Here is a 23,682-nt window from a genome sequence, read left to right as displayed (position 1 = left end):
GTCTGTCATTAAAAATCCTTGAATGTTCTAACTCTGTTTCACTCTTAGGTACATTCCCTGTCTCTTGTTCTAAACAAGAAGACCAACGAACTTGCTAAAGCGAGTGTGTCCAAACTATCAGCTCACCTAGAAATGCTTGGTTAGTATCCAAAATGTTGTGTGTCTCAATATTTGCAGGAACAACAGAGGTTTGGTGAAGCCAAAAAATGTGTTTGTAATGTCAAACCAATGTCCTGTATTTTAGAGGGTGACCTGGGGTTGCAGGGGAGTCTGGGTAGCTTGTCTCTGAGTGACCTGACCCCACATGGTGACCTCTACAGGGAGCGCTTCACCACAAGAGGTGGAGAGGCTCTCGTTTTTAACATCCACAAGTATGTTACCCCGGGACCACATTAATTACTCGTATCTTTAATACATAATATTTCAGATGGGCCTGTATTTCTACCAGTCTGTTGACGCTACTGTTGTCTGTCTAGGTATGGACAGCCTGATCCAGACCTGGAGAGGGAATGTGACATCAAGGTGTCCTTACAGATGGCCTCTGTCCAGTATGTCCACACACAACGCTTCCAGGCAGAGGTGGTGGCCTTTATCCAGCACTTCACCCAGCTGCAGGACGTCCTTGGCAGGCAGAGGGCGGCAATGGAGGGCCAGGCTGTAGGTTTGGCCCTTGGGTCATCAATTCTTCTTGTCTAGCTCTAGCGGTGGTTTTAATATTAATACTGTAACCATGCTATCTCCAACATTCAATCTTACAAAGCTTCTGAACAAAACAAGTGTCACACAAAATGGGATAGATTTAACAGTGACCTTTGCCAGTCAACACTGTATTATATACATAATATACGTAAAATACAATTCTATATTTAAGTATTAAATAATTTGTTGGGGCTTTGTCCCTCTAATATGTTCTGTGCTGGGCCAGTTGGTTCCATGGGTGGCCTGGCTAGGAAACTGTCACCTTTAATCTCCCTCACACTGACTTAAGGCTTGGTGACCATCTTTATTGTGTTGTGGCTGGACACTGAAGCCCATTTCTGGGCAACCTGCCACTTAAATCCCAGCCCCATACAGGTCACTGACTAGGCGGATATCATTTACATTTACATTTTAGTCATTTAGCAGACGCTCTTATCCAGAGCGACTTACAGTGGTTCAGGGACATTCCCCCGTTCAGGGACATTCCCCTGAGGCAAGTAGGGTGAACTCCCTAACCGCTCAGCCACCTGACTCCCAATATCACGTTCACAACTTCAATTTGCTCTTAGTTCCAATATCCCTTGTTGGTAATACCAACATAATTCTTTAAGAAAGAGTCCAAGCACTACAAAAATATGATTTACATGCATGTCTCCTGTCCTTTTGAACCTTTATTCAAACCATGTCAGCCTTTTCAATCTTTCTCTAGCCTTGAGCACCTGTTCAGGAGTAGCAGCAAAGATCACTCTGTAGCCTAACTTCATTAGAGAGGGCTAAAAATAGACAACCCCCTCATTTCCTCGTCTGTCCACCCATATCGTCCAACCTCACCCCCTCTGCCTCCAATGTGCGCCTGCCTCACAGGTCCGTGAGCGGCCCCAGAGAGCGTCCCGTGTGCTGCTGGACATCGAGGCGGGCGCCCCTGTGCTTCTAATCCCCGAGAGCTCCCGCTCACCACGCCTCATCGTGGCCAACCTGGGCCAGCTGCGTGTGCGCAACTCCTTCCTGCCTGCAGGCACCCATGGTACCTTCTCACTCAGAGACAAGGTAGAGAAACTTACCATGGCACATGCTTTTTTCCCATCTCTGGTGAGTTCTGCTTGCATGAAGCGCAACTTTGTTTTCGTTAGACTCCCACTGCCCTGACATGACCTAACATGGTTCTATTTATGAAGCATTTTATATCAAGGAAGAATGATAACAGCATCTCTGCTTCAGTTGAGTTATTTTTATATATTATATGTCAAAGATGAAGTGCTTCATGAATATACAAGGTGTCCAGAGATTTAACTTGAGCATGAGTTGGTTATGCAAGCAGATCCATAACTCTAAGAAATGTGTAGTCTTTGTTTGAAGTTTTGTCTGTTACAGTTTTTGCTAGACACATTAGGATGGTAATATATGTTATTTATATAAAATTGATTGTTGTATTGTGTTTGTCAAGAATTTGATATTGCATGCAAATGCTTACAAGGATCCCTCCCATTACAAGGTACTCTGGCATGTTTTTGATGTGAAGCTTGGTTTGGTGTGTTTATTGGATTATTTCTTGATGAACTGCAAACCCTCAATCTCCAGGCCTATATTGTTCTTCCATGCCTACTGTTTCCCTGAGCACCTGCTGAATGGCCCTACATTTGACATTTGACATCTTAGTAAAGGCTGTCCAAAGTAATTGTCAGTCAGTGATGGGGGAAACACTTCCTATATTGCTGTGATTTGTATGCTTTGTTAATACATTAAAAAAAAATTATACAAGGAGGTTAATTGTAGAAAATGTTACTGTTTTGTGATTTTTTTTTTTTTTTTACGTCATCAAACATATCACTAACGATTTAACATTTGTGACTGAAGGACCGTGTGAGCAGCGCCCAGCCACAGAGCTCAGCAGCCAAGAGCAGTGAGGAGGAGCCTGCTGAGAAGACTAAAGCCCCCGGCCCCTCCGCCTCCTCCGGCCCCACCGCCTCCTCCACCACATCCTCAGGGTTCACCCTGGACCGGCCCCAGCCCCCTGCTGCTGGGAGGATCCCTGAGGAGGACACGTCCCTCTACCTGGGTGAGTTTGTTACAGTGAACACTTAATCAGTGCCATCTCCACATCAGGCAGTTCAAATGACTGCAACCACCACCTGTGCTGTCAAGAACCCTATATATCATGTTATCTAACCTGATAAAAAAAACAATTATATAGATATAGGGTTGAATAGATCCTAATATTCTTCCTGTGTGTAAATGCAGTGGAGGACCATGTGTGCCTGCTGGACTGTATAGCCCTGGACCTGCAGGAGATGGACATCTTTGCCGCGGAGCGTCTGCCCTGCCAGCCGTGGGACAGTGCTGGGAAGCAGCCGGACTCTGACCTGGTCTTCCCATCTTACTCTGTGCGGCGCACCGGAGACAACCTACTCAAGGAGCGCTGCCGCCTGCAGCTCAAGGTGGAGCGCAACCTAGACAAGTAAGGCTAGGTCTGCATGTACCTCTCACTTCTGGAATAACTGGAGATGGGCATCTGTGTCAAGCAGAAACCGGGCGTGCTGGAATAACTGGATCAACCTGGTTGAATTTCATTGTTGTTATGCACATTTGTCTGAAGGTACCTGAGGGGTGATCTTCACACATAACACATTCTTTATCCTAAATCTTTTCTACGTGCCACCAGGGAGCTAAGTCACGCCGTGCCAGACATGTCCATTCACGGCAGCCTGTCGTCCGTCCACTGCTCCCTGGACCTGGAGCGCTACCAGCTGATCAGAGGGCTCCTGGATAACAACCTGGGGGAACCTGTGGAGGAGTTCCTCCGCCCATACAACCTGCAGGACCCCAGCAGCTATGTGAGAACACAGCCAGTCACGCACAAGCAGCCATCCCCTCATTCGCAAAACACTGTCACATTTAAATGGTACATTAATAACAAGTGGCTGCCTTCCACTCAGGGTAGAGCCATATTGAATTGAAAGATATTGAATTCAGAATTATGATTCTATTCTAAAAAGAGTAGTTCTGAAAGAGCTATTTTTTTGCTTGGTTGCAGACGGTGTTGAGTGGTGATGTGTACACCAGCCTGTCTCTCCTTGTTGACATGATGAATGTCAGTCTGGAGCTGTTCGACAAGCCGAACGCTAGCGCCCAGAAATGCTCACTAGCCAGGTGGGTTTTCGGCCTCTTATTTCGTGTTTGTGTTGTCGCCTGAAGACACATGCAAATGATACTATCGAGGCAGGGCTTCTCAGGCATTTTCCGTCTCCCCTTTGAAACGAATTCCTCCCTCCCTCAAAAGGTTTGACTTCATGAAATCCAAGCTGCTGTTTGAGAGTTTCTCAAACGGGTCCAAGTCTGTCAACCTGGTGTCTCACTCCCTGTTGGCATACGACACTCGCTACACTGGAGCTAACACGGGCGCGGGCACCAGGACCAAGCACAATGTCTTTGACTGCATCCTCCAGCCTTCAAAGACAGGCACCAACCGGGCATCACTGCAGCTTGAGCTGCATTACAGGTACATGTCAGTTCACTTCAGTGAAATGGAATGTTGGTAACTATGGGTGGGTTTTTCATCAGACACTTATACTGAATCCTTTTCCCCCTGTTCCTACATCAGATCCACACGGGACTCCTCCTGTTTCACCGTGGTGCTCAACAACTTGAGGGTCTTCCTCATTTTTGATTGGCTCCAGCTGGTACGTGACTTCCTGCGGATGCCCGCGGAGGATGGAGCGGGCGCCCCGCCCCGCCAGCGCTGGCCCAGCGGCAACAGCGACCCCGGTAACGCGGGGGCAGTCATGCCCAAGACGGTGAAGAGTGGGGTGGTTACCAAGAGGTCCACAGTGACGGTCACCCAGGACCGCTACCTAGAGGTCAAGGTCAACGTGACAGGTGAGAGAAGACATACTGGACCGGACTAGATACACTACATTCAAACTCCTTGATACAACCAGAACACCATGAATGCTTGGATGTGAACTGAAATCTGTCTAAACGTTATCTTCCCCTCAGGCACAGAGTTTGTGGTGGTAGAGGACTCGTCTTGTCTGGACACCAGTGCCATCATTCTGAAGGGCACCACCGTTCTCACGTATAAGCCTCGTCTTCTGGACCGCCCCTTCTCTGGCAGCCTGGCCGGCATCGAGGTGACCACTTCAGTAATGTTCATGTGCAGTCAAATGTTTGTTTTTTTTTAGTTTAAAGCTGTTTCTAATGTGACCTTCAATTCCCTCTCCTCCCACCCCAGGTGTTCTCCTGTTGTTTGGGCAGCGAGCAGGAGACAGCCCTGTCCATCATCGACCCTGTCAACATCCAGGTGGAGCTGTGTGGAAGCCCCACCTACCAGAGCAGCTCCGGCCTGCTGGACGCCTTCAACATGGAGGACTTCCCCCCTCTGCTGGAGGTGGGCTCTCAAACTGCTGACATTCCAAGATAGAAACAATTCTTATGGCCGAATCCCAACCTGTCTGTTTATATCCTCACAGATCCAGTTCCCTGCTCTGGACATCCGTCTGTCTTACAATGACGTCCAGCTCTTCCTGGCTATCGCCAAATCCATCCCTACCTCTGGCGCTCCCGAGCCCAGCGATGCTGCAGACGGTGCCCATGCAGGCACCTCAGTGGCCAGCCTGGAGCCCACCAGCAGCCTGAAGGACAGCTTCAGACACAAGACTGAGGCTCTGCTAGGTGGGCACTTCAGTTTGGGGATTTTGCATGTCGATGCGATTAATCTAAATCGTTTGAAGTCTTGATCTTAACATATTTGATTGGACAAATGTAACCAGAGGAACGGGCGTTTTCCACTGTCTTTAGAGGGCCAGCTGACACGGTTGCAGGATCTAGGCTTCAGGAAGGATGACTGCAAGAGAGCCCTTGTCCACTGCAAAGGTAAGGCAAACCTTAATGGCGTCTAATGCCAGCACAGGTGCCACTCCATAACGTACCGCCAAAAAGATTGAATGAAACCTTGCGGCACCATCAGGCCAGCTGGACCAGGCTGCCACCTGGCTGCTGGAGAATGCAGAGACCATGGCGGGTCACCCCAGGGCCAGGACAGACTCGGACTCTGCCAGCCACTCTTCCACCCCTCTCTCTGGGGTCGAGGTCAAAGCAGAGAGCGTGTGTATCTGCTTCATCGACGACTGTCTGGACTGTGACATCCCTCTGGCTGAGGTGACCTTCTCACGTGAGTCTTGTGATCCTTTTTTTGTTGTTGATCTAGCCAGTCCTTAAATCTTGTCATTTTTTGAGAGGTCAAAGGTTATGCGTCCTCTTTTTTTCTGCCACGGCAGGGTTGTATGTGCTTCAGCGGATCGGCTCCACCCAGGAGGGCAACGCCAGCTTCACTCTGTCCGGAGACTACTACAACAGAGAACTCTCTGGTGAGGCAGGCCTCACGTCGCTGTGATGAAGCACGGGCCTTGTTAAAGCTGTGGGACAGTAATATTGGTGTTGTCATGTCAGGTTGGGAGCCCTTCATCGAGCCGTGGCCCTGCTTCATCAACTGGCAGCAGCAGGCCGCTGGCCGCCTTCACCCGCCACGCCTCAAGATGGCCGTCCGAGCCAAGCAGAGGCTGGACATCAACATCACCTCCGTCCTCTTGGGTACGTAGTCAGAGTCCTGCTCTAATCTGGCAGGGTTCGCTAGGAATTTATGTCTGTTTGATTAGCTTCATCCGCTGCCTAAATCCACTCATTACCCCACTAATCCCTTTTGATACTACATAGATCATACAGGCTGTTGGTTTAATTGTCTACATATTTCCCCCTGCTGCCACTGTCTCCTGGCTCTACAGAGCAGTACAGCACCACCAAGAGTTCCTGGTTGGCAGACTACTGTAAGGAGGAAGAGCAGGCTCCGCAGAGCTCTGCAGCCCTGCCTTGGATGGGCTCCTCAGTCGACCCCCCCTGCTTTGCACAAAGTGAGTCACAACCACACACCCACACACACACATTCCTGAAGTAGCTAATAATACTGCATTAGCATGGAATGTGCACAATTGTGTTTTAGATTCCAATATTTAGTAATACTGAATGTGCTTGAACTACAAACACTTTGTCAGCTGTGTTGTAAAAAAAACAAAAAAAAACTCAACTAATATCTTGCTTTTGATAACCGGGTCCTAAGCCTCACAGAGGTCATGGTCACATGACTCCAGATCCCTAACCCTCTTGTCTGAGCCCTGCATGTCTTTCCCCTGGTATAACTGTCTCTTTCTGCTGTCAGGTGTCCCTCTTTCCCACCTTAGAACTAGGAGCACTGCCAGCTTGACCTGCCTTGAGCAGCAGATCCACACCAGAGGTACAGTTCTGTTCACAGCTCAGAGACTCAGAGACTCAGAGACTCAGAGACTCAGAGACTCAGAGACTCAGAGACTCAGAGACTCAGACACTCAGAGACTCAGAGACTCAGAGACTCGGAGACAGGCCAGCAAGCTGCCCTTCCTGACCAGCTAGACCAGTCATCCTGTTGTTTGGTGTTAGTTGCTACAATTCAGTTAAACCTCCTGTGCGATATCAATGCAGTGCCGGGTATGCTGCCCTGATGCTGGCTGCATGAGAACACACAAACACACACAGTAGAAGTGCTGCCTTGCAGGTTTGATTGAATTAGGGCTGTAGTCTTGGGAGGTCAGATTATAAGGTTACCCTTAGTGATAAGACTGCTTTTTTTATCTTTCTCTCTGTTTCTCTCATGCCCTTTCCTTTATTTCCAGTTTGTGTGATGGGTCTTTTGTTTACTCATGCCTGAATGACCTTTGAAAGAGCATGGCCTGTTTCTTCATCATTCGTGTTGTCATTGCATGAACTCTTACCTTGTAAGGAAATGCATTGTGGGAACGGTGTTGCACACATTTGACCATGTCACCAACTTGGTGAAAGGTTGTCTACATCAATGTACCTGCTGAGTAAGACATCGTTACGACAGCATTTGTGTGCATTTGTTATCATGTGTAATATGACATTATTTCTTGAGTAATTCATGTTCTGTTTTTAGGACTTCATTGATACTTGTGTTTAATCTGTTGCTGTTTTACAGTTTGGGACATTGCATTTGACATATAATAAATGTACCTTATTCATTTAAGATGGCCATCATGTGCTTGTCTATTTTATATACATATATGGATATAGACGGTATCAATATATGACTATATAATAATAGTAATCATATTACTATTTTTCTGCCAAAAAAAAAAAGAAGATTAATAAAAAGAGATTCTTGTCATTAGTTTGAGTCATTGGGGGTTAATAAAAGACATGTTGTTGACTGTCCATGCTTCTGCCTCGTCCAGCGGACGTGAAGCTGTCCAAGCGCAGGCAGCCCTTCGTGCCTTACGCCCTGCGGAACCTCACAGGATGTACCATGTGGTTCGCCACGCTCACCACCACCCCCACCAGGTAACCTCTCCTCACCTTACTGAGAACACATTTTTTGGAGTATATCGTGTCCTAGTTCATGAGCTGAGGAGTGTGGTGTTATTGCTCTCCCCCTGGATCACCTGTGTGTCATCTCCTCCCTGACACAGGGTGGCGCTGTCTCACAGTGGCAGTGCAGACTCCATCTCAGACGTGCACGGGCCAGGAACAGACGACACCCACAACGTCAGCCAGTGGCGAGAGGTGCTGCCAGGGGAGGAGATCCCCTTTGAGTTTGAGGCCCGCGAAAAACTCAGGCACAGGTACAGCATGGGCCAGCAGGTGTTCATGTGTCGACACAGGGGTGTGTGTCTGTGTGTCTAAGCCACTTCTGCCTCTGCAGACACACTCATGAGCTGAAGCTGCATCAGTTGCTGGTGCGTGTTGGTGGCTGGGAGCAGGTCAAACCCGTGTCTGTGGATAAAGTTGGAGTGTTCTTCCGCTATGCAGCGCCAGATCGCAACAATCCCTCTAACACTGTAAGTTTGACACACGAGTGTGCTTGGCTGGCTCACAACTCATTTCTCAAGAACAGATGTGTTGCTTGTGATGATTGGATGATGTTGGAAGATAGTTTTTATAACATCGAAGTACTATAATAATGCTGTATTTACACTGTTCTCATTGGCTAGGTTGGAAGCCCTATCAGCAGGACCAACATCATACACCCACATGTCTATGTAAGTAATCTGAACAGTTGGTGCCACTGACAACATTCCTTTCGGTTGCTGCATGTGTGTAAATCCTCTCCCTTTTGTAGTTCTCTGCCCTGCCGCCTGTCAGAGTGGTGTTCTCCATCACCATGGAGGGCAGTGCCAGGAAAGTGATCACTGTCCGCTCTGCCCTCATGGTCAAGAACCGCCTGGAGGTGCCCATGGAGGTCCGTCTGGACAGCCCCTCCGCCCCAGACAGTGAGTTTGTCACTGAAACTCTACATTACATACTTCAGAGATTGTTCGTTTATCGGAAGAAAGTGACTAAGCCAAACCTGTCTTCCATCTCCAGAACCGGTAGTGCTGCCCCCCATCCTTCCAGGCGAGGCCCTGGCAGTGCCCCTGCACCTGACCTCCTGGAGGCTGCAGGCCCGGCCCAAAGGCCTGGGTCTCTTCTTCTGTAAGGTGCCCATCCACTGGACCAGTGTGGAGAGGCCCGGGGAAATCAACAGCAGCAAGAGAGAGTGCCATTCCGCAGACTTTGAGGACCACCTCAAACGCAGCTTCAGGTAAACACGAGCAGCGAATTGCCATGTTTTTGGGGTCCAGTACAGTAAGGGAAGGGACCAGATGTGTGTCTCAGTAATGTTAAGCTATTTACAAATACACCGTTAATTTCTGCCCTCTCCCCTTATCTGGCTGGTCCCAGGTTTTGTGTGGTGATCAAGAAAGAGAACTACCCGGACCAGCAGCCTGCTAAGACCGTGTCAGGCAGTGCCAAGCAGATCTACCGCCAGCCTGGCCACACCATCTACCTGCTGCCCACCTTGGTACTGGCCAACCTGATGCCCTGCGACCTCAACTACTACATCAAGGGCACGTCCATCAAGGGCTCTCTGAAACCTGGCAAGGAGGCCGTGCTGCATGCTGCAGACACCTCCCAGAACATGGAGCTAGGTCAGAACCAGCCTCCTCTGTAGCTCGCTTCTGGAGGATACAGTAATGGGGCCCCGATGAATGATGTTTTGAAGTTTTCACCTAGACGGTGTCATTGCTGTCCTTTCAGGAGTGTTGCTGGAGAACTTTCCGGTGTGTAAGGAGCTTCTGATTCCTCCTGGCACGCAGAACTACGTGGTGCGGATGCGGCTGTACGACGCCAACAAGCGTCTGCTGTGCCTCACCATTCGCATCATCCTACGGGCACAGGGCGCTCTCAAGATCCTCATCTCCTCCCCCTACTGGCTCATCAACAAGACCGGTAAACTCATCCTCACCCGACATCTTTGTAGGGTCAACTGTTCAGTTTTAACACGTAAAATGATTGATTCGTTTAGTTTATCCATTCATTAATTAGGAGTTCACTCGTGAAAAGGCGAATCCCAATGTGTTTGCCCCCTCAGGCTTGCCGTTGATATTCCGCCAGGACAACGGGAAAACAGATGCCGCTGGCCAGTTTGAAGAGCATGAGCTGGCACGGAGCCTCAGCCCACTTCTGTTCTGTTACACTGACAAGGAGCAGCCGGCCATGTAAGACAACGGCTCATGTGGTGGTTCCAACTCTCGACCTATCCCTTACTCTCTTTAGTATGTCAAGCTTTCAGTTAGACTGAGTGGATTACATATTCATTGAGGCGTTCTAGTACTTCCAGATCTCAAGCATTTCACTTTTTATTGCCCATTGCTCCATCAGTATATTCTTCTCTGCCTCGCCCTCCAGGTGCACGATGCGGATTGGTAAGGGCATCCATCCAGACGGGGTTCCTGGTTGGTGTCAGGGTTTTTCTCTGGACGGAGGTAGTGGAGTCAGAGCGGTGAAGGTCATCCAGCATGGGAACAGGCCAGGACTCATCTACAACATAGGTATGATGCTTTAGTGGAACTATACTACTGAAATGAAACTGAACTGCAGAGATACAAGATAGTTAAAAACTCTAGCATCACATACTTTCATTTGTAGCTACTGCTTCTGTACACCACAGGCATCAACGTCCGCAAAGGGAAGGGCCGCTACAGAGACACCCACATCGTGACCTTTGCCCCCCGTTACCTGTTGGACAACCGCTCTACGCACAAACTGGCCTTCTCACAGAGAGAGTTTGCCAGGGGAAAGGTGAGACCAGAGGCATTACAGAGTATGACACGATTTAGTCTTAAATTGGCTCTTGGTTTGTAACTCCTGCTGGACCCTTGTGCCTGCCAGGGCACAGCCAACCCTGAGGGCTACATCTCCACCCTGCCGGGCTCCAGCGTGGTCTTCCACTGGCCCAGGAACGACTACGACCAGCTGCTGTGCGTCCGCCTCATGGACACGCCCGACTGCACCTGGTCTGGAGGGTTCGAGGTCAACAAGCCCAAGTCCTTCCATGTCAACATGAGGTAAGCCTAGAATGTGGATCAACTTAAGAAGATCACTCTTCCACACCGAAAGATATTGTCAGTTCTTAAAGATCACTGAAGTGCCTCTGTGTCTTTTCCTCCTGACAGGGACACACTGGGGAACTGTTTCTTCCTGCGGGCTGAAATCACACTGAAAGGTGCCACCTATCAGATCTCCTTCAGCGACACCGACCAACTGCCTCCCCCGTTCAGGATCGACAACATATCAGAGGTAGAAATACACTGCCTCCAAGGATCAATCCATCCTGCTGTCCATTTATGACCCAAAAATGTTGGATACTGTATTAAACATGACTGGTTCTTTGGCAGGTGCCCATCCAGTTCTGGCAGCATGGGGTGGTTGACATCCGTCTGCACACCGAGGTGAAGGCAGGTTCCATGTTGGACTTTGCCTGTGATGAGCCCACTCTGCCCCCCTACCTCACCCTCATTGTTAAGGGGGCAGGCTCCTCGGAGGTCACTGCCGATATGAACTTCTTCCGGGAGTACAACAAGCTCTACTACGAGAACTTCATCTACATAGCTGCTACACACACCTTCTCCCAGTACGCTTTTCCTCTCTTGGCCCTGACTCATTTAGCAGTATTATGGTGCTCCGCTGAGATGTTTGGCTGAGTGTGATGTGCTGTTCTCCTGCAGAGACGCTGGGAAGAGGCCTGTGGGGAAGAAGCGCCTGGTGAGCTGTGCTGAGCTGGTGCTGGATGTGGAGCCCAAGACCCAGCGAGTCATCCTCAAGAAAAAGGTCTAACTGCTCTCTAAAATGTTCCTGGAAGTCTCCCACTGTACAAGTTATCCACTAGAAGCACACAGTCGAAACCAGTTCCTTACAACGTTCTCCTTGCCAATGTTCCCGTTCTCTGCCTTAGGAGCCAGGGAAGCGGTCCCAGTTGTGGAGGATGACCGGCACAGGGATGCTGTGCCACGAAGGCTCCTCCCCTCCCCAGAGCAAGCCTGCCCAGCCCCGCCCCCTGGACTCGTCCCTGGTGCTGGACATTGCTGGACTGGCAGCCGTCACTGACAACAGGTCAGTTTGCCCGCCTCTTGACTTCACCCAGTAATTGTACGTATATAATAATCCACACTGTAAATGCTTCATGTTTTGACTCTGCTTGTCCCTCCAGCTTTGAGCCGTTGATGCTGAGGAGGCCAGACCCACGTCGCAGCACCACCCAGACATGGCACTTCAGCTCCAGCATGCTGACCTGTGGCCTCCCCCGGCTGGTGGTTCAGGTGGAGATCTTCCAGTGCCCACTCTTAACATACCCCTCTGATAATCTCATTTCTTCTCATTTCCTCAATTTGGCGTTGTCTAAGGAAGATTTACTGCTGACTCTGATGGCATGTCTTGGCTCGATTATTGATTGCCTCTAACTGCTTTCCCATGTTTGTTCTGATACCTTCTTCAAGGCTAAGGGTGGTGTGGAGGGACTATTTGATGGGGCGGAGGTGGTCCTGGGGCCAGATTCATCTCAGAACCAGGTCCTGATGGAGCCAGGTCCTGAGCAGCAGTTCATCAACCAGAAGATGAGACCAGGTTCTGGGGTCCTCTCTGTCCAGGTGCTGCCTGACGGACCCACACGAGTTCTGCAGGTTAGAGACTCCTCCTGCCACTGCACATCCAAACACTGTTTAGATTTCAGCTGGTGTAATATGCTTCATGCATTATAATCTACTCAATTTGATTTGAGGAGACTTGGGATTGGAGGTGACTAAATAATGCATGCTTATTTAAATACTAAATGACCTAGTTTGAGTCTGCTGATTGGGTGTGTGGTGCTGTGTCTAGATCAGTGACTTTAACCAGAGGCGGATGAACCGAACCTCCCCAAGCACTGAGGAAGACCAGAATAAAGACCCCGTTCAGAAGAAGGACCCTGAGCAGGAGCTAGAGGTTCAGCTCCTAGTCACATCAGAACACAACATGTATAACAGAACCGTGTGTGTTGGTGTACTGAGCCGTCTCCGTCTGGCCTCCAGGTGTTGGTGAACCTGGAGGAGGGCGTGGGTCTGTCCCTGGTCAACAAGCTGCCGGAGGAGCTGGTGTTCACCACTCTGTCGGGCATCGACATCCACTTCACCCGCACGGCCACTAACGAGGTCCTGGAGCTCAGTGTTCAGAACATCCAGGTGATGACCCACAAGGCTTTTATCATCGTCCATCAAGCCCTTCATAAACCCTCCTCAGCATCAAGTTAGCCTTCCACACACCGTTGTGAAAGTGGGTCCTCTCCCTCTCCCAGGTGGATAACCAGCTCCTGGGCACCACTCAGCCGGTGATGCTGTGTGTGAGCCCTGGCTCCAGTGAGAGCAGCATTGTTGATACTGGCTCCGCCCTGCAGATCAACTCGGTCAAGGTTCCTAGCAATCTCATGCTAACCGACCTCTTCAAGGTGAGGCCCTCTTGCAAATTCCATTCTTAAACCAATGGGCAAGTTAAAGTAAACGTGGTGGCGTACGAAACGAAAGGATTTGCTGTCACACTTCCTGCATTACGGTTGAGAGGAAGACGTGAGACTGAGGTAACGCCCTGGTATTTCCACAGCACCTGATGGTCACTGCCCGCCGCTTCACCGTCATCATCGAGGAGAAACTCCTGCTCAAACTGCTGAGCTTCTTCGGTTATGGACACACAGAAGCAGGTGGGTGGATGCCTGTTCCTTCCCCAGGCAGCTTCACGCATGGTTGATTTTGGAGAGGTTTCACCAAAGGGAGTCAGGTGGCTGAGCGGTTAGGGAAGCGGGCTAGTAATCTGAAAGTTTCCAGTTCGATTCCCGGCTGTGCCAAATGACGTTGTGTCCTTGGGCAAGGCACTTCACCCTACTTGCCTCGGGGAGAATGTCCCTGTACTTACTGTAATTCGCTCTGGATAAGAGCGTCTGCTAAATGACTAAATGTAAGTGTTGTTTGTTGGCTCAGAGCTTGAGAAGCTGGACGAGAACCTGTATGAGCGGGTCAGCGAGGAGGCGGGAGCCCCTAAGCGATACTACTTTGAGAACCTTAAGATCAGCCTTCCTCAGGTCAAGCTGAGCGTGTTCACCTCACACAAGCTCCCCCCAGACCTCAAGGTAACATACCGCTGTCATAAATGGATATTAGGTACTAAAACTGAACCAGGCAGTAGGCTCTATTGGTTTTATGTCATTGCAATGCTATAGATACTGAGATGCATAAAAACAAAAACAAAAAAATGTTGGACAATAACAAGGAATAGTGTTGAAAGCAACAATAATTTTTTTTTATTACTCCTTCTCTACTCATGGGGGTGCTATATACCTTTTGTCTTATATCTAGTGTGTCAGAAATTCTCAAACTGAAACGTGGATTGATTTAGCTTTTGAAGTAACACATTGATTAGTCAGTCAGTGACAGAGAGCCAATGGAATTCTCATTATGCTTCACACTCAGGCTCTCAAAAGCACCCTGGGAATTCCACTCATCCGCTTTGAGGACGCCGTCATCAACATGTATCCCTTCACACGCGTGCACCCCTACGAGACCCAGGAAATCATCCTCAATGACATCCTCAAGCACTTCCGGGAGGTGAGGGGCCCACCCTTACATCTACCTGCTGTCTGAATGTCGGCCTCACCTAACCCCCTCCTTCCTGTGTGTAGGAGCTGATCAGCCAGGCGGCTCAGATCCTGGGCTCCGTGGACTTCCTCGGTAACCCCATGGGGCTCCTTAACGACGTCAGCGAGGGCGTGTCTGAGCTCATCAAGTATGGCAACGTGGGCGGTCTCATCCGCAACGTCACCCACGGCGTGTCCAACTCTGCAGCTAAGGTACGGTCATGGACATGCCTTCCTTTCTCTGAGGTTGACCCGCAGCTTGTTGACCATGTGTTTCTTATTCCCCCTTCTTTTCAATCGTGGGTTAGACCCCCTTGTTGACCTCTTGTTATCATTGGCCTTTAGTTTGATTTTCACTATGTTATGTTATGTTTATACAAACAACTGTAAATTAGGCTTGCAATTTTATTTTTTTATTTTTTCACGAGGAATTCACACAATTTCAGTTGCAAATGTCACCGCTCTGTAGTCTTACTAAGTTGACAACTATGTAGTGGTTTTAAGATATAGTAGTGTTGGCAATATTGTTATTTTGTACTTGTTTCCCTGTTCATCAGTCTATAGCCCAGCCCAGCCCAACCCAGTCCTCTTCTCTCTCTCTCCGGGCCCCATAGCCAGCTCCCAGCATGCTGCTGGAGAAATCCCCCAGACGTCATGACTCCCCGCCTTTTTGTAACAGCCAGATTATTGTCAGGGCTCTCTCCTTTTCTAACTCTCTCCTCTTGTTTCTTTCCTTCCCTCTCTCTGTGGCTTGTCCTCCCTCTCTCACACTTTCCCTCATGTCTCACATTGTTTCTCTCTCTTAAAGGGTCTCCCTCTTTCTTACTCTCTCGCCCTTTTTCTCTCTCCCCCCCTTCCCTCTCACTCCCCCCCCCCTCTCTCTCTCTCTAAGTCCCCGCTCTCTGTGGTCTCTTTGTCCTCTTTTGCTGCACACAATTTACTCGCATTTGTGCTGTGGCATTGATGTCATGAGTGTGAGACAGCCAGTCGACCGGGTCACACAGCCCCAGCCCTAGCTCTTGACCGGCCAATTGCCCCCACACCCACCACTCACCCGGGCCAGGTTTCAGCTGCAAGGCCCTGCCTGCTGTTAGTGGTGACAAACAGAATCGCTTAGTTATCCAGTCTCCTGCTGCAGAACTGAGAGAGTGTCGTGCAATTCAGCTCTTCTTTGACGAAAATGTGGGCTTTCTTCATTTTAAGTATTCTCACTGGTTTACTATGTATAAGTGAAATAAGACTGCTGTGCCTGTCTGTAGTCCTTATGAACTTGTCAGCCACAGGTGGATTAGATCCTTCATTTTCAGGTTATTTTATGTTTTGGGGGAAAACGTTGTTTTCCTTCATACCCACCCGCTAAGCCTGGTGAGCAGAAACAAAATACAAGCCCCTGCTGCATTGGCAATCCCTGCCAAAACATTAAACTGACTCATAAAAATTCCATTCAACAGTATCCAATGGAAAAAAGTTATTTAAAAATGTTGTTAAATCAGTGTGTTTAATAGTGAATTAAGAACCGAATGCTAACTTCCAACAGTTCTACAAAAAGTATGGTAAGTTATTTGTATGACTTGGTTGACAGTGAATTTAATTTAGTTGGATTCCGGATTGCCTTTGTTTTTATACCCTGGTGCCGTTTGCCATTGGCACTGGTTCTTCGTCTGCATTTCAGGTTGATGTTTATTATCTTTTCACAAGCCTTCTGGGAGCTTCGCTCTTTTTTATGGCTTGGTCTGTTCAGCTCGTTCCCTAGTACAGGTTAAAGACCCATAGTGACAGAGAACTCCCGGAATATGACTTCCCCTTCCCAAAAAGACTATAGATGAGGCATTGACGAGAAAGATGAGTGGTAGGCTACATTTTGTTTAGCATTTTAGTTGAGAGGTAAAATGAGAATATCTGGATGTCTATAATCTCAGAGTTCCAATGATGCTTTGTTAACGTCATTCAATTACTTTGGTGTGTTTGTCTGTGTGTATCATGTTGCAGCGGGTTACTGCATTTGAATCACCTTTGAATCGTTGCCTTGTTCTTGGCTGGGTTTAGTTTCACCTTCACCCGCTTCATTAGTGATACTATGGTCTCATTTTCTCACACACCCCTCACTCTCACACTGTGTGTGTGTGTGCGTGTGTGCGTGCTGGAAGGGGAGACATAAACTTGAAAGCATTCTCATCTCCCTCCTCCTACCCCTGGGAGAGGTCTGGTAAGTGTATTGGTTTAGTTTCACAAAGGGTGGAGTGGGGGAGTAGGAGGAGGAGAGATTTGGTGCTGGCCTTCCGATGAACTCGCCGGGGACTTTGCTAGGCAGGGTCATCTCAAGTTCATGCCTGGCGCTGGCTCGCAGAGCGAGTTAGTGAGCGTGGCGGAGGCCCAGAGTGTGTTTACACAGAGCCTAACCTCCCACTGCCTGTAACACAAACCCACTTCCAGAAGGCACCTGCTGAGGATTGGAGAGCAGGGGAGGAGGAGAGCGAGGGAGGAGGAAGAAGGGGGGGGGGGGGGGGAGGAGGAGGAAGGGAGGAGAAGGGGAGGAGGTAGGAGGGGGAAAGGAGTCTGGATCTTTGTTTGTTAGGGAATGAGCATTTCTCGAGCGTCTTTGACTGAGACAAATGATACCCAATCCATCATTCCAGTTAAAAGCCCACACCAGCCAAAGCTGATTGCCCTGTGTTAGGGAGCAAGTGGTCAGAGTAGTTACTACCTCCAGTATTATAGTATGACAGGATATAGACCAAAGAGACAGTAGCCTACAGTCATCTGGAATACATTCAAATGTGTTGAAGGTTCAGCGAAAACAGGGAAAACACAAAATAAGTTGTCTAACTGTAAATATCCCCTCTGGTCTCCCTCAGTTTGCTGGAACCCTGTCAGACGGGCTGGGAAAGACCATGGACAACCGGCACCAGAGTGAACGAGAGTACATCCGTTACCATGGTGCTACCAGCGGGGAACACCTGGTGGCGGGGATTCACGGCCTGGCTCACGGTAAGAACAGGATCACATCTGCACGAGTACAAGATTCTAGATTCTATACAGTGAAATTGAAATAGTGATTCCCCAAAGCCATACTGTCCCTCTGGATGTTAGATGGAATCATGTTAGGCTTTGTCATGTCTCAACGAAGATTGGATATACAGTAGATGTAAAGAGATAGGAGAACATCAGGTACTGTGGACTGTGATAGGAATATCCCGGTACATTTGCAGTATGTCATCCTATCTAAGCCACCAGTCACGTCATTGAGCATATTACCACACAATGCTTATGCAAGTCGGGGATTATCATTGGTTGATCTTTAACATTGTAGTCTGCTCCACACTTAGGCAGCATTACATTATTACTCTTTAATCCTAGTCACCCCAGATTACAAATCTGTCCTTGGCTCACCAGGGATTTTACCCAGCTGTTGTATTGTTTGGGGCAGGTATCATCGGCGGTCTGACCAGTGTCATCACATCCACGGTGGAGGGGGTGAAGACTGAGGGTGGGGTCAGCGGTTTCTTCTCAGGCCTGGGCAAAGGACTGGTCGGCACGGTAACCAAACCAGTGGCGGGAGCGCTGGACTTTGCCTCAGAGACGGCACAGACGGTTCGTGACATGGCCAGCCTCAGTAACCACAGGTTCGTGTGACCCGCTACGTCCAAGCATGTCTCTCGCCCCGCCATCTCTGAAGTCTGTGACGATACTCAGGAGGACTGAGAGAGTCAGGAAGCTGTCCCACACACTCACAAACATCTTCAGTCGTGGGTTTGAAGGGCTGGTTCCAGGCTGCAGGCTGATATCTGTTGGCACTACTGATGCTAAAAGGAGAATAGCTCCCAACCCCCACCATGATCAACACAAACCCTGTCAACACTAGGTTCAGTCTTCAGTACACGTCTGTGTAGGTTTGCATCAGAACGTGTGATTACGTTGGAACAGGGAAGCACGTCGGGCTTGAATAAGTCGTTTCAAATATGTGCCCGTCTCCATGCGTCTTCCTTGTTGGCGTGTGTGTGGGCTTGCATTCACATGTCTGATGTGAACACTGAGAATGGGAAGGGACCTGATGAACTGTTTTCCTTTGAGAGAGGCCTTTTGAGGGAGCGAGGGGAGGGTGGGAGGAGGTTGAAGCGTGCCTGCCACAGTGTGTCCGTCAGTTCAGCCAAAGTTCACCCCCAAAGAATATTCCAGCATCATGGGGCAAAGCGGACACTCAGACCATGCAAACTTGCAGACATGCACACATACACAATCATGTTGTGTGTGTGTGTGTATATGTATTAAATGCGATGTAGGACCAGTGTAATGTGTGATAACTGGACTTTGTAAGCAAATTGTGTGATGAGCGAGTAAGCAAAGCTATGCCCTCTGATCATACAGATCACATCTTCAAGAGCACAGTCGGTAAACAAACAACAAGTCAAAGAGATACAGCCTGTCCATACTCCCCTGCCCTGTCCGTGAACTGGCCCTCCCTTCTTTCACCCAACCCTTCAGCCACACACACACACACACACACACACCTCCCCATCCCTGAGCTCTGGCAGAATTCCAGAGCCAGCTCAGTTACAATCCCCAAACAAAGCAGGAGTGAAGTCTTGCTCCCTCCCCTCCTCATTCCTCACACACACCACCAGCACCTCTTGCTGGAACGCGGAGCTGCAAGAAGTCCAGGGCTGTGGTGGGTGCTGGAGGTAGATGTGGGAGCAGGCAGTGCAGGGGAACAGGGCCATGGCAGAGGCAGTATGAACTGTTTGTTTGTGCTGGGCTGCTGACAGCAGCCTGGCTCTCCTCCAGGCCCCTGAGTGTGACCCAGCAGTGAACCCTGCAGACTAAGCAGGTCTCCTGTGCTGGCCAGCCGCTCGCTCAGCGCTCCTCACATGCTGGAGTCAGTCAGCAGCCAGGGGAGCTGGACGCCCTGCTGGGAATCACACTCATGTGGATTTTTTCGACACTTATTCACCTGCGCCTCTCTGCCCCTCACCCCCATGTACTATCCCCATGTCTGACTCCCCCCCCCCCCCCCCCCCCCGTATCCATTCAGCCATGGCCTGGCCTACCTGATGGAATTCGCACAGATATTTGGATGTGGCGGATAGTGGCGCCTGACCACCCCCTCTCACATCCAGCCACAAAGTCTAGCCCTCTACAAATGCCCCATCCAACCAACACATGCCCTGTCTCATGGCTCCCAGCCTGCCCACACACTCAGTCCAGCCACCTCTGTCTGCAGCACACCTCCAGCTGCAGACAGACTGGAACCTGTCTCTCCTGGAAGAGAAGTCCACCCCCGGCAGCAGAGAGAAGCAGATCAGAGTCTGACTCGGCCAGCACACAGACCTGTCTGTGTCAATCCAGCAGAGCCCATCAAGCCTCAATCAGAAGGCAGCACTGCACCCACCCACGCCCCAGACCAGATTCAAGCCAGATGTGTGAATTCTAGCCGGGCAGGTCTGATGTTAGTGTGTAGGACATGAAAGAAGGGGTTCTGGAGGAATAGATAGTGGGACCTAGAATACCAAGTCAAAGAATGAGAAATGATGAATGAAATGAAGAGAAAGGGAGCGTGTCAGGCAGCTGAGAACAGAGATGGAAGAAAGAGGAAGATACAGAATACTGAAAGGGCTATGGAGCTGGTGAAGGAAAACCACACAATATTTTTTGTTCGGTGGTTTTAAGCATACAGAAGAAGTTTTGCTTCTGTGCTTAACGTCTGGTTGAATCAGCCTGTATCGAATTAAACTGCTGTGTTCAGTGGGATTAATGTTCTAGCAGTTTTAAGCTGATGTGTGTATGATTTAATACGTGTCTCCTCTGTGTGTGTGTGCGTGTGTGTGTGTGTGTGTGTGTCTCCAGGCTCAGTGTCCAGCGTGTCAGGAAGCCCCGCTGCTGTAAGGGACCCCAGGGCCTGCTCCCTCGCTTCTCCCCCAGCCAGGCTGATGGCCAGGAGCAGCTCTTCCACCTCACTGACAACATCCACTCAGAGTTGTGAGTCACACCTCTCTCGCTTCACTTTCTTCTTGTACAAGTCAGCTCCCACTCCCATAAATCCAGGCATGCTGGATCCCCTGTCTCTGGCCCCGACCTCTGACCTGAGAGGTGATGATTACTCAGCCCCAGGCAGCCTCTCTCTCCTGGCTGAACTTTCCTGCCTGTCTTGAGTGAGACTGTCCGGCCAGAGACTGAAAAGCGATTTTCCTTTCGGGCACTTTTGATCATAAAAGTTTTTTTGTTTCGAAATATCGTTTTTAGCACCTATTATTTTTAGCACCTAGTAAGTGGACACACTTTCACAAATATGAAACGTGGAACAATTCTCACAGTATTGTTCAAATAATTCCCTGTCCCTTTCCTCCCACCCTCCTCAGCTTCATCGCAGTGGAGCCCATAGACTCCTACTGTGTGCTCATCTCCTCCAAGGTGGTGTACTTCTTGAAACCTGGTGACTTTGTAGACCGTGAAGCCATCTTCCTGGAGGTCAAGTACGATGACCTCTACCACTGTCTGGTCTCCAAGGACCATGGAAAGGTGTATGTGCAGCTCACCAAGAAGGCGGAGGGCACCAGCAGTGGGGTGGCCATCCCAGGCCCCTCCCACCAGAAGCCTATGGTAAGACCCCCCATCCCCCCAATGTACCAGTGGACAGTGAGCAGACGGTATATACTGTGTCGTTGTTCTGATTATAATACGGTATGTTTCTTTGTGATTGTAGTAATCCAACAGTATGTCTTTAAGGATGGTTTTCCTCCACAGGTTCATGTAAAGAGTGAGAATCTTGCTGTGAAAATCTCTCAAGAAATCAACTATGCCAAGAGCCTTTACTACGAACAGCAGCTCATGCTGCCTCCCAACGAGGACGAAGACTGCTTGCTATTAGAGTCCTAACCAGACCTTAACTAGCCATGAAGGTGGACTTGTCTTTCTTTAGTCGAGATATAGTTTGAGGATATCTGCACTTACTACTTGCTTTTGATACCCCTAAGGAGGGATATATTGCCCAATCCTCATCCTCAAAGCCACAAGTAAAATATGTCCACTTCTTGTTAGGCAGACAAGTGGACACAGCAGACTCTGTAAGCAGGTGTCTGAGTGCTTTTGGTGAGGTCGCAGATTAGTTTGAGTAACTTTTGGGGTCAGGATTGAGCACCCGTGCACTTGGTAGAAGAACATAGTGTGAGGGTTTGATATCCCAAGAAGCACATTTAAATAACAATACATATGCAAACGTGTTTTAATGCATTCTGTACATTTACAAGATTATGACAGATTATTTTGTTTTACAAAGATGTTTATAAAACGATCAATATACGTTGATGTAGATATACACATCCCAAGTAGTGTTAAATATGTTTGTTAATAGACACTTATGTACATATATAGCTACATACCAATATAACACTATCCAACTATGTACATATCAGTTGTGAAGTATGAAAAAATAGATACTGAGGTTGATGTGAAATGCTGTACAAAACTGCCTTTAAAAATGTCTTTATATTGTGTATAAAAGTATTTTTCCTGGTTGAAGACACTGAATTAATTGCACTGACACTGGGGTGGGCTAAGCAGACATCCCTTGTCCCCTACCCACCCCGATCACAGTAACGCGACCATGGGAGATGCCACTCTTATCTTTAGCCTTTTACAATCATGGACCTCACTCTGGAATCACTACTTTTTATTTAATGACTTTTTTTACCAGTGTCCTTTTTAACAAATTTGCACCAGAGAGCTACCGGATTGGTGGTTGGTATGCTTCCTTGAACCAGACCTGGTCCAATAGCTTTTGATTTCAGTCAAATACTTCTTGCTGGTTTGATTTGTTTTTGTTGTGCAATATTCCATTGCTCCATTGGTTGATCAAACCAAAGTATTTAATCAAAATCATATTTGGATCTAGGTCTGCTCTAAAGATAGGAATTTGACTGTGATGGAATGGAGCCTAATATCCCAAAGCTAGTCACATTTGGGAAACATGAGCATTTACCTTGTGAAAGAGTACAAAATTAATGATCTATTGCCTAAAATAAAGCACCACAACTGCAATACTAATTTATGTGTGTGTGCTAACTCTATCCATCTTTATCTAGCGCTATCGCTGCTGGTGTACAAACTCCTGCCTTCCTCATCAATCTTCTGGAGTGGCAGACCAGAGTAGGCATGGGGTCTCCCCCCTACTGGAGGGCTACGCCTGCCCTCGTTAGTCCCCCCAGACCTCCTGCTCTGCATTCTGATGGATGAATCACTGTGTAAACAAGTCTGACGACCCATTAATTATGATAACTTAATGTATTACCATGACCAAAGAATTGTTAGGCAAGTTTCTGTAGATGGGTCATCATCTTCTGACGTTGGCGTACAATCACCACAGGATTTATTTTCTTTTAATGGGAGCTGAATTTGTAAGTGACTTTGTCAGTAAAATACATTTGACAAACCACTATAAGCCTTTATCAAAGCGTCAAATAAGATGGGATATTTGGCTGGGAAACACACCCGTATCCTACTTCCTCTAGATTGCTTCTTGATGCAGTTGTAGCAAAGCCAGCTCAGTTTGCCAGGGGTTTTGGTAGATCTTAAATGATTAATAAGACCCAGGCTCTGATGTCAGCCACAAGCTTTGCAAGTAAAGGAAGACAATTACCAAAAGATAGGACTTCTAAATAAAGGTAATGTTATGCGACACATTTTTTTTATTAAAATCTAGTTTTCTCAGAGCATAATTAGTCACCATTGGTTTTCCTTGCATGGAATGGTATGCCATGCATGGTCTATAGATGGGTTATACTCACTTTGCTTTATAAGAGAAACAGGGCAGTGAAAAAAAAAAAAGCTTTGTAAAACGGTGTCACCTAGGGCTCATCTCCTTCTGGCATTAGTTAATAAAAAAAACAACTGTCAGGGGGCTAGAATCCTCACCTAGCCAGTGAACCACTTTTGAGGCATCTTCACTTAACCTTAAATCAAATACAGATCTG

General features: G+C 48.5%; 1 protein-coding gene across 1 annotated transcript in view; it reads left to right on the top strand.

Moving 5' to 3' along the window:
- vps13d (vacuolar protein sorting 13 homolog D) overlaps nt 1-23,067 on the top strand; it is a 32,830-nt gene extending 9,763 nt beyond the window's left edge. Inside the window, exons 22-70 of the mRNA XM_067239327.1 lie at nt 49-139; nt 245-371; nt 477-657; nt 1,564-1,746; nt 2,554-2,755; nt 2,938-3,154; nt 3,359-3,530; nt 3,731-3,846; nt 3,977-4,195; nt 4,298-4,572; nt 4,693-4,826; nt 4,928-5,083; nt 5,166-5,367; nt 5,494-5,568; nt 5,663-5,866; nt 5,973-6,062; nt 6,145-6,285; nt 6,477-6,602; nt 6,908-6,982; nt 7,977-8,082; nt 8,211-8,363; nt 8,444-8,579; nt 8,733-8,780; nt 8,861-9,011; nt 9,106-9,322; nt 9,463-9,710; nt 9,820-10,011; nt 10,154-10,280; nt 10,471-10,613; nt 10,733-10,863; nt 10,954-11,129; nt 11,238-11,361; nt 11,460-11,695; nt 11,790-11,892; nt 12,017-12,174; nt 12,272-12,380; nt 12,558-12,740; nt 12,937-13,041; nt 13,128-13,277; nt 13,391-13,540; nt 13,693-13,789; nt 14,067-14,215; nt 14,556-14,690; nt 14,765-14,932; nt 17,575-17,707; nt 18,147-18,342; nt 20,561-20,692; nt 21,073-21,313; nt 21,458-23,067. Of these exons, the coding sequence (XP_067095428.1) occupies nt 49-139; nt 245-371; nt 477-657; nt 1,564-1,746; nt 2,554-2,755; nt 2,938-3,154; nt 3,359-3,530; nt 3,731-3,846; nt 3,977-4,195; nt 4,298-4,572; nt 4,693-4,826; nt 4,928-5,083; nt 5,166-5,367; nt 5,494-5,568; nt 5,663-5,866; nt 5,973-6,062; nt 6,145-6,285; nt 6,477-6,602; nt 6,908-6,982; nt 7,977-8,082; nt 8,211-8,363; nt 8,444-8,579; nt 8,733-8,780; nt 8,861-9,011; nt 9,106-9,322; nt 9,463-9,710; nt 9,820-10,011; nt 10,154-10,280; nt 10,471-10,613; nt 10,733-10,863; nt 10,954-11,129; nt 11,238-11,361; nt 11,460-11,695; nt 11,790-11,892; nt 12,017-12,174; nt 12,272-12,380; nt 12,558-12,740; nt 12,937-13,041; nt 13,128-13,277; nt 13,391-13,540; nt 13,693-13,789; nt 14,067-14,215; nt 14,556-14,690; nt 14,765-14,932; nt 17,575-17,707; nt 18,147-18,342; nt 20,561-20,692; nt 21,073-21,313; nt 21,458-21,589 (7,515 nt within the window). The 3' untranslated portion in view covers nt 21,590-23,067. The remainder of the gene's footprint in view (nt 1-48; nt 140-244; nt 372-476; nt 658-1,563; nt 1,747-2,553; nt 2,756-2,937; nt 3,155-3,358; nt 3,531-3,730; nt 3,847-3,976; nt 4,196-4,297; nt 4,573-4,692; nt 4,827-4,927; nt 5,084-5,165; nt 5,368-5,493; nt 5,569-5,662; nt 5,867-5,972; nt 6,063-6,144; nt 6,286-6,476; nt 6,603-6,907; nt 6,983-7,976; nt 8,083-8,210; nt 8,364-8,443; nt 8,580-8,732; nt 8,781-8,860; nt 9,012-9,105; nt 9,323-9,462; nt 9,711-9,819; nt 10,012-10,153; nt 10,281-10,470; nt 10,614-10,732; nt 10,864-10,953; nt 11,130-11,237; nt 11,362-11,459; nt 11,696-11,789; nt 11,893-12,016; nt 12,175-12,271; nt 12,381-12,557; nt 12,741-12,936; nt 13,042-13,127; nt 13,278-13,390; nt 13,541-13,692; nt 13,790-14,066; nt 14,216-14,555; nt 14,691-14,764; nt 14,933-17,574; nt 17,708-18,146; nt 18,343-20,560; nt 20,693-21,072; nt 21,314-21,457) is intronic.
- The last annotated feature ends 615 nt before the right edge of the window (nt 23,068-23,682 follow it).

The sequence above is a fragment of the Osmerus mordax genome, chromosome 7 (assembly GCF_038355195.1).
Source record: "Osmerus mordax isolate fOsmMor3 chromosome 7, fOsmMor3.pri, whole genome shotgun sequence".
Classification (NCBI taxonomy): domain Eukaryota; kingdom Metazoa; phylum Chordata; class Actinopteri; order Osmeriformes; family Osmeridae; genus Osmerus; species Osmerus mordax.
Note: the sequence above shows the minus strand (reverse complement) of the source record. Positions and strands in the feature narration are given on the sequence as shown.